Source organism: Xyrauchen texanus, chromosome 50, assembly GCF_025860055.1.
Source record: "Xyrauchen texanus isolate HMW12.3.18 chromosome 50, RBS_HiC_50CHRs, whole genome shotgun sequence".
Taxonomy (NCBI): Eukaryota; Metazoa; Chordata; class Actinopteri; order Cypriniformes; family Catostomidae; genus Xyrauchen; species Xyrauchen texanus.
This window is the reverse complement of record NC_068325.1, coordinates 19,763,193-19,772,845: the sequence shown is the minus strand read 5'-3', so window position 1 is coordinate 19,772,845 and position 9,653 is coordinate 19,763,193. Positions and strand designations below refer to the sequence as shown.

Sequence of the window (9,653 nt, the reverse complement as noted above, 5' to 3'; positions counted from 1 at the left end):
ACCTCAACTGACTCCTTTCAGCGCAAAGGAGCAGCGGCTCTACTCCGAGCTCCTCACGGGATGACTGAGCTCCTCACCCTATCTCTAAGGGAGAAGCCCGCCACCCTTCTGAGGAAGCCCATTTAGGCCGCTTGTACTTTCGCGACCTAGTTCTTTCGGTCATGACCCAACCTTCATGACCATAGGTGAGGGTAGGAACGAAAATTGACCCGGTAGATCGAGAGCTTTGCCTTTCGGCTCAGCTCTCTTTTACGTGACAACGGTCGCGATAAGCGAGTGCAATACCGCCCCTGCTGCCCGATTCTCCGGCCAACCTCCTGCTCCATTGTCCCCTCACTCGTGAACAAGACCCGAGGTACTTGAACTCCTTCACTTGGGGCAAAACCTCATTCCCTACCTGGAGTACGCACTCCATCGGTTTCCTGCTGAGAACCATGGCCTCAGATTTAGAGGTGCTAATCCTCATCCCAGCTGCTTCACACTTTCGACTGCCAAGCGATCCAGTGAGAGCTGAAGGTCACGGACCGATGATGACATGAAGACAACATCATCTGCAAAAAGCAGCGATGAGATCCCCAGCCCACCGAACCGCACACCTTCCCCACCCGACTACGCCTCGATATCCTGTCCATGAATATCACAAACAGGATTGGTGACAAAGCGCAGCCTTGGCGGAGACCAACCCCACATGGAATGAACTTCGACTTTGTGCGAGGACCGGACACAGCCCTCGCTTTGGGCGTACAGGGATTGGATAAGCCCTAAGAAGGGACCCCCCACCCCGTACTCCGCAGCACCTCCCACAGTCTCTCCGGGGGACCCGGTCATACGCCTTCTCCAGATCCACAAAACACATGTAGAGCCGGATGGGCATACTCCCAGGCCCCCTCCAGGATCCTTGCGAGAGTAAAGATCTGGTCCGTCGTTCCACGACCAGGGCGAAAACCGCATTGTTCCTCTTCAATCTGAGGGTTCGACAATCGGCCGAACCCTCCTCTCCAGCACCTTGGAGTAAACTTTACCAGGAGGCTGAGAAGTGTGATACCCCTGTAGTTGGCACACACTCTCTGATCCCCCTTTTGAAGAGGGAACCACCACCCGTTCTGCCACTCCTTAGGTACTGTCCCAGATTTCCACGCCAATGTTGAAGAGCGTGTCATCCATGACACCCCCTCCACATCCAGAGCTTTCAGCATTTCTGGTGGGATCTCATCAATTCCGGGGCTTTGCCACTCGCGGAGTTGTTTGACTACCTCAGTGACCTCCCCAGGGAAATAGAATCTGATCCCCATCATCCTCCGGCTCTGCCTCTACCATAGAGGGCGTGTTGGGATTTAGGAGTTCTTCAAAGTGTTCCTTCCACGCCCAATAACCTCCTCGGTTGAGGTCAACAGCGTCCCATCTTTGCTGTATACAGCTTGAATGGTTCCCGTTTCCCCCTCCTAAGGTGGCGGGCGGTTTTCAGAAGCACTTTGGTGCGGACCGAAGAGTCCTTCTCCATGGCTTCTCCGAACTTTTCCCACACCCACTGCTTTGCCTCCCTCACGGCCGAGGCGCAGCACTTCGGGCCCTGTCGGTACCTTGCAACTGCCTCCGGAGACCTCCGGGACAACAAATCCGGAAGGCCTCTTTCTTCAGTCGGACGGCTTCCTGACCACCAGTGTCCACCACGGTGTTCGAGGGTTACCACCCCTTGCGGCACCTAAAACCTTGAGGCCGCAGCTCTCCACAGCGGCTCGGCAATGGAAGCTTTGAACATTGCCCACTCCGGTTCAATGTCCCCAACCTCCGCGGGGATGCCTGAAAAGCTCCGCCGGAGGTGTGAGTTGAAGATCTCACGGACAGGGACCTCCTCCAAGCGTTCCCAGTTCACCGCACTACTCGCTTGGGCTTCCCAGGTCTGTCAGAGTCTTTCCCCACCCCTGACCCAACTCACCACCAGATGGTGATCGGTTGACAGCTCTGCCCCTCTCTTTACCCGAGTGTCCAAAACATATGGCCTCAGATCCGGCGACACGATTACAAAATCGATCATCGACCTTCGGCCTAGGGTGCTCTGGTACCACGTACACTTATGAGCATCCTTATGTTCGAACATGGTGTTTGTTATAGATAATCCATGACTAGCACAGAAATCTAATAACAAACATCCACTTGAGTTCAGATCAGGGAGGCCGTTCCTCCCAATCACGCCTTTCCAGGTGTCCCTGTCATTTCCACGTGTGCGTTGAAGTCACCCAGCATCACTATGGAGTCCCCTACTGGGGCCCTATTCAGGACTCCATTCAGGGTCTCCAAGAAGGCCGAATACTCTGAACTGCTGTTCGGTGCATATGCACAGACAACAGTCAGAGTTTTCCCCACAACCCGTAGGCGTAGGGAGGCGACCCTCTCATCCACGGGGTAAACTCCAGCGTAGTGGCGCTCAGCCGGGGACTCGTGAGTATCCCCACACCGCCCGTCGCCTCACACCCTGGGAAACTCCAGAGAAGAATAGAGTCCATCCCTATCCAGGAGTACGGATCCAGAGCCAAAACTGTGCGTCGATGTAAGCCCCACCAGATCCAACTGGTAGCGCTCCACCTCCCTCACTAGTTCCGGCTCCTTCCCCCAGTGAGGTGACATTCCACGTCCCCAGAGCAAGCCTTTGCTGCCCGGGTCTGGTCCGTCGAGGCCCACGGCCTTCACTGCCGCCCATATGGCAGCGCACCCGACTCCTGCGGTTCCTCCAATGGGTGGTGGGCCCAAGGGATGTAGAGGGGGGTTCCACGTTGCTTCTTCGGGCTGTGCCCGGCCGGGCTCGGTTTACAGTGTAGCACAAGCTAATTGAATCAAAGAGATTCAAATCATCCAGTAAAGAAACGTTCTGTGACTTATGCAACATTTACCTAATTTTCTCAATTTTTGGAAGCCCAATTCCCAATGCGCTCTAAGTCCTTGTTGTGGCGTAGAGACTCAGTTGCCTCCAAGTCTGAGACCGCCAATCCTTGCATCTGATCACGTGGCTTGTTGAGCACGTTACCGCGGAGACTTAGTGCGTGTGGAGGCTTCATGCTATTCTCCGCGGCATCCACGCACAACTCACCACACGCCCCACCGAGAGCGAGAACCACATTATAGTGACCACAAGGAGGTTATCCCATGTGACTCTACCCTCCCTAGCAACCGGGCCAATTTGGTTGCTTAAGAGACCTGACTGGAGTCACTCAGCATGCCCTGGATTCAAACTCACGACTCCAGGTGTGGTAGTCAGCATCAATACTCGCAGAGATACCCAGACCCCCTTCAACATTTACCTAATTAACTTTGGTAACACCAAAATAAAAATGTGATTAACAAAATAATGATATCTCAAAAATTTTTGTGAGAGGTGCCATTGCACTGATGCCAAAAGCTAGTAACAGATGAGCCAAAAAGTACATTACTGTTCATTGAATAATGTTTATGTGAACTCCGTTTGCCAAGAAATATTTCCATTAAAAATATCCATAAGGTGGCAAGTCCAGCAATGTACAGTAGATAACAAACAGGCACAAATTGGTGACAGAATAAGTGACATATTTTTGGTTTGTTCAGACCTAAGGCAATCTCTAAGGGTTTTAAAATGCACTTGTAAGGCATGTGAAGATGATCGAAATGATCTGCAGATCAGGAAATACAAATGCAGTATGTAAACTTACATTCAAAATGATTAGTAGTGTCCATTTTAACAGTGCTTACAAATATCTTTGCAATCTCTTGAAAACACTTCAGCACCCACAAACCTAATTCAACAAATCCAAAACTTGTGGGCCACATGCTCCTGAAACAGAACATCATCCAGTTTCATGAGAAGAAAACAAAAGCCAAAAGTAACGAATGGAATATAAATCTGTTACAGGAATCAAGTCTAAAATTACTTTAACAACAGTCTAACTCTATACGCCTTTGGCCGGCTTTGGCATCACCAGCTTTAGTGCAATGTCAACAAAGCAAGCGGGCATATAAGAGAGGGGGATCCATAAGAGCTTGGCATCCCAGCCTGCACTGTAGCGTGTTCTTGGGTGGACGGCCAGCAGGGCGTGCTCCATGCAGTTGGTCACTTTGCTGAGGTCAGAGTCGCATATGGCATTCATGATCAGTCTCTGGATGTTGATGTCTGGAAAGACAGAGTATTTGAGGAGAACAATTAATACTGGATGCCTTCATTTTTGGCCAATGAGTGAATATTGGGAATTGCTTTGGAAAAGTAATCTCTGAAAACTTCGAGATGTGTAATAATGGTTATTTAATGCAAATGCAGAAATTTCTATAGGCGTAAAAACATACATTTATCCAGATATTTATCTCCATAACTCTCCTTCACTTCAGGAGTCAGCTGTTTCCAGAGGCGGTGCAGTTCCCTTTCAATGGGATCCAGACTGGTCACCTGGGTCTTGAAGAATCCTGGTTCGATTATACAGACATTGACCCCAAAATATTGGATATCCCTCCTAAAATGACAAAGAGTTCAAAATTAAGATGTTTCTTTCAAAGACTGCAGGAAGGACTGAGGAAGTTGAACTAAAGTTGCAGCTATATTTCATTTCGTTCCTTTCATTGCACAATGATACGGTACCTGAGACAGTCGGAGAAACTCTCCACCCCAAACTTTGAGATGCAGTAGCCTCCGCCGTTAGCTGCTACTCTGCCCAGCACGGAGGCCACGTTAACCACTCGACCACGGGCCTTTTTGACAAGAGGCAGGAAGTTCATGGTGGTCTCGATCACACCGATCATATTGACTTTTAGGGTGCTTTGGAAGTCCTCGATTTTCATCCACTCAGAGGGACCCATGGGAAGAGAACGTCCAGCATTGTTCACCAGACCCCAGAGTCCTGGAATGTTAGGAAAATATGAAAGTCAACATGCGGAACCCCGTGCTAATTTCTTTTCGCTGTCTGACTGGGGGGGGTTGGAGGTCGCCTTTGGTAATTTCAGAAGTTTCTGGGGGGTTGCGGGGGGGGGGCAGGCAATGTTTCTTTCTAATAATTGTTTTAGCATGCTTTTTTAGAGGGACCCATGGGAAGAGAACATCCAGCATTGTTCACAAGACCCCCAAAGTCCTGGAAAGTTTTTAAGATGTCAAAGTCAACATGCAGAACCCTTGGTCATTAAATTTTGCCATCCGACCAGGGGTAGGGGGGAGTCCGCCTGGGTTGCTTCAGGAGTTTCTGTAGGGGAACAAGGAAAATATTTGGGGGCATTGTCCCCCAGCTCCCTCTTGGATTGACAATGCTTTGAATTGACTTTTCTTTATGGAAGTAGTCAAATTGGTTGCGTATGCCATATTATGAGGACATTAGCAAGGGTCACAAATTTTGCTATTCAGTTTCTTTCTATTAATTGTTTTAACATGCTTTGGAAGTCTTTGATATTCATCCCATGGGAAGAGAAAGTCCGGTATTTTCCACAAGATCCCAAAGTCCTGGAATGTTTGAAAGGTATCAAAGTCAACATGGACATTTAGTTTCGCCATCCAACTGGGGATAGGGGCAGTCACCCATGCTCGTTTCAGAAATATATGGGGGGCACTAGTAAAATCTAGGGGGCGATGCACCCTCAACCAGGGCTGGACTGGGAAGAGCAATCGGCCCAGGATTTTACATGCCAACTGGCCCAAAAGTTGTTTGGCCGGTGGGGAGTGGTTTGGGTTCGCTGTCCTTTTCTGCATATCGCGGCACCGTTTTGTGCACCATTCTGCATAACATGGCGGCTCATTTTTGCTTATCGTGGCCCATTAGGCACGTTTCCACTCGGTTCTCCTACTGGCCTGTACGCCCCTGATTGGCCCCAAAGTGCATCGGCCCACCGGGAAAATGCAGGTATGCCAGATTGCCAGTCCAGCCCTGCCCTCAACCCTCCCTTAGATCAGGCCTTGCTCTCGAATGGACTTTTCTTTATGGATGTAGTCAAATTAATTCAATGACGACTTTAACAGGGGTTACCCTTGTTTTAAAAATGTCACCATTAAGTTTCTTTCTAATAATTATTTTAACATCCGGCATATAGGAAGGTGTGACAAGGAGGAGCGCCAGGCGTCCATCCTTACGGCCCAGCCATGCCCTCCTCCTCATCACAGAAGGAAACTTTTTTTTTTGGAATACATCCATTTTGTCATCACTGGAAAATACCATTTTGATTAACACCCTAAACCTACCTTTATCTCCAACTTCCTTTTTGGTCCATTCCACAGCTTTCTCAATGCTGGCAGTGCTGGACACGTCCAGTATGCAGGTCTTCAGGAACGGTCCCGTCACCCTTTTCAGATCATCCGCCCCCTTTTCCGTGAGACACCCGGCTAGGACGCGGAAACCGCGCTTGTCGAGACATTTGCAAAGTAGGTGTCCGAAACCAGAGTCACAACCGGTCACAAAGACGTGTTTCTCCGTGACCTTGTTGACCTCCAGATTGTCCCGGTAGAACCAAATCAGAGCCCACAGCAGCACAAATGCACCCAAGCCATACGTCAATGTGGAATCGTTACTGTGAGCACAAGAACAGAATAAATACACGATTGTAACATATTTTTGATTGTTTTCTTGAGTTTATTTGCTTGCTTTAACTCACAAGTTCTTACCTTAGTAAATCGTACATCGTTACCCCCTCCGTGACTGGCTTTCCGAAGATGTTTTGTAAACAGTTGATTTTTGGTAGAATGTCAGGCAGATAAAAAGAGCAGGTTTAATTGGCGCAGGAAGTTTAAAGAGCATTAGGGTTTAGGATAGGGTTATGGTTTAATGGTATAATGAATGCTCACCATTATTTTTTAAAGATCAGTTAAAAAAGATTCATTGATCAGTTTGATGAAATAACAAGAAGTAAACCTACATGTTAAATTAAAGCAACTTGGACTTTAACATTGTTGACCCATGTGCACGGCTTGTCAATGGTCTTGGATTATGTAGTCACAGGGCGCTAACATAACTTTTCTAAGCACATGAAAATCTTGAGCTAAGGCTCTTATGAAACAAAGAGGGACACGTAGAGGTTTAGAGAATGAGTTACGAAAAATGTCAAATCCAGTTCAAGAGAGGCACTTTAAGCTTCTCACCGCTTCAAACCCTATTAGTTCCAGGGACTAATTAGTAAAGAAAAAGGGAGAGGATTCATCTAAACAACCAAGAGCACAAAACCTATTAATTATCAAACAAACGGCACTATTCAAATTTCATGTTCAATTATTTTATAAGAATTGATCATATTAGTTATAATTGTGCATTCCAATATTAAATGCTAACACGCTTACACTGGCGGACAAAAGTTTGGAATAATGAACAGGTTTTGCTGTTTCGGATGAAAATTTTTACTTTAATTCACCAAAGTTGCCTTCAGCTGATCACAAAGTCTAGTCGGGACATTACTGATGTAAAATACAGCACCATCACTATTTAAAAAAAGTCATCTTTGATCAAATCTAGGCAGCAGCATCACTCCAACACCTTATCCTTGAGTAATCATGACAAATTGAATATTTGGTGCTAGAAAATCACTTGCCATTATATCAAACACAGTTGAAAGCTGTTTGGTTTGTTAAATGAAGCTTAACGTTGTCTTTGTGTTGTTTTTGAGTTGCACAGTGTGCAATAGACTGGCATGCCTTAAGGTCAATATGAGGTCAAAAATGGCAAAAAAGAAACTCATCAGTCAATCATTGTTTTGAGGAATGAAGGTGATACAATGCTTGAAATTGCCAAGAAACTGAAGATTTCATATAAAGGTGTAACTACAGTCTTCAAAGACAAAGCACAACTGTCTCTAACAAGGACAGAAAGAGATGTGGAAGACCAGATGTGCAACTAAACAAGAGGATAAGTACATCAGAGTCTCTAGTTTGAGAAATAGACGCCTCACATGTCCTCCGCTGACAGCTTCATTGAATTCTACCCGCTCAACACCAGTTTCATGTACAACAGTAAAGAGAAGACTCAGGAGGCCTTATGGGAAGAATTGCAAAGAAAAAGACACTTTTGAAACAGAAAACAAAAATAAAAGGTTCGAGTGGGAAAAGAAACACAGATATTGGACAACAGATAATTGGAAAAGAGTGTTATTGATCTTAACCCCATTGAGCTTTTGTGGGATCAGTTACACTGTAAGGTGCGTAAGAAGTGCCCGACAAGACAGTCACATCTATGGCAAGTGCTACAGGAAGTGTGGGGTGAAAGGTCAAGTGCTATAGGAAGTGTGGGGTGAAAGGTCACCTGAGTATCTGGACAAACTGACCGCTAGAATAACAAAGATCTGCAAAGCTGTCATTGCTGGACGTGGAGGATTTTTTGATGTGAACTCTTTGAAGTAGTTTAGTTTTTGAACATTATTTTCAAATTGTAATTTTTCAAGTTATTAATGTCCTGATTATACATTGTGATCAGTTGAATGCCACTTTGGTGAATAAAAGTACCAATTTTTTTCCATAAGAGCAAAATCTGTACGTTATTCCAAACTTTTGGCCACCAGTGTATAATATACAAGGATTCCTCAAATGTGACATAAACTGAGATTCTTTAGTTCTTTTTTCAATAAAACTACTAATCAATCACACCAAAGACTAAAATTTTATTTCCAAGAATGTAATAATTAAATTTCTCAGCATTGTCACTTATGAGGTCTTTAAAACTGCATCTATTAAAGAATTAATTTAGTTAAAAATGAAATTTTGTTTAGAGAAATTATAGCATGTCACTCCACAGGATGGTGCTGAAACGTCTTGAAATAATACATTTATATTTGACTGAAACTTAGTCATATTAATACTCTATTGCTAATTCGAAGAGAATGAATATCATTTGTTTGTTTCATTTTTTGTGTGGTAAAATATGTCATTCTGTCCATGTTAATAAAAATCTGACATGTCATTTCCAATTGAATATTTCAAATAGACTTAAAAAGATGCTATCTGAACATCAATTAAAGCAAATAATTATCAATCCTACCTTTTCCCTTCTTGGAATTGGAGCTGCAGGTTCTGAGTGTATTTGGCGAGTGATTTGGAGTGCGACTGCCTCCGAGATTTATCCCTAAAGCTGATCCTCTAAAACAGGACCACAATTTCTAATCTCCAATCTCAGTGTTTTGCAGTTTGTGCAAGTTTTTAATGGTTGTGTATGTGCAATCCTTAAATAGTTGGCAGGGAGGTCCCATGCAAAGGTGGGGCATATGGCAAGGTCTTATGAGGGACCCCTTATCGCCCGGGGGCGTGGGGTTGCAGGTACCAATGGATCGCTTTCCATTGGTATCGATTGTCTTCGTGGGGCGGGGGTCCACCCAAGGTGGCTATTAAGGACGGCTATGGAACATTTAAAGGAATATTCTGGGTTCAATACAAGTGAAGCTCAATCGACAGTATTTGTGGCATGATGTTGATTACCACAATAAATAATATCCAAAAGCAAATATCGAGGTTACAGTGAGGCACTTACAATGAAAGTGAACAAGCCCCATTTTTGGAGGGTTTAAATGCAGAAATGTGAAGCTTATATTCTTATAAAAGCATCTACATTAATTATTCTGTTACATTGTGTATTATTTGAGCTGTACATTCTTTTCAAATCACAGTTTTTAGCGGGATTGCATGGTTTACAGTGTTGCGTCCTCAACAGAATCATGTTAACATTCATATTGTTTACGTCTTG

General features: G+C 45.3%; 1 protein-coding gene across 2 annotated transcripts; it reads right to left on the bottom strand.

Annotated features, from left to right (window-relative positions):
- Positions 1-2,934: 2,934 nt before the first annotated feature.
- Positions 2,935-9,088, bottom strand: rdh5 (retinol dehydrogenase 5 (11-cis/9-cis)). 2 transcript variants are annotated; one of them, XM_052124310.1, is made up of 6 exons: positions 8,955-9,088; positions 6,599-6,632; positions 6,179-6,504; positions 4,598-4,856; positions 4,309-4,472; positions 2,935-4,138 (listed from the first exon to the last, which is right to left on the bottom strand). In XM_052124310.1, the coding sequence occupies exons 2-6, from the start codon at positions 6,613-6,615 to the stop codon at positions 3,918-3,920; spliced, it is 987 nt and encodes a 328-aa protein (XP_051980270.1). In that variant the 5' UTR covers positions 6,616-6,632; positions 8,955-9,088; the 3' UTR covers positions 2,935-3,917. The 2 variants fall into 2 exon arrangements, with proteins under 2 accessions (XP_051980270.1, XP_051980271.1); XM_052124311.1 differs by having other exon boundaries at positions 6,599-6,636; positions 8,955-8,985.
- Between the last annotated feature and the right edge of the window lie 565 nt (positions 9,089-9,653).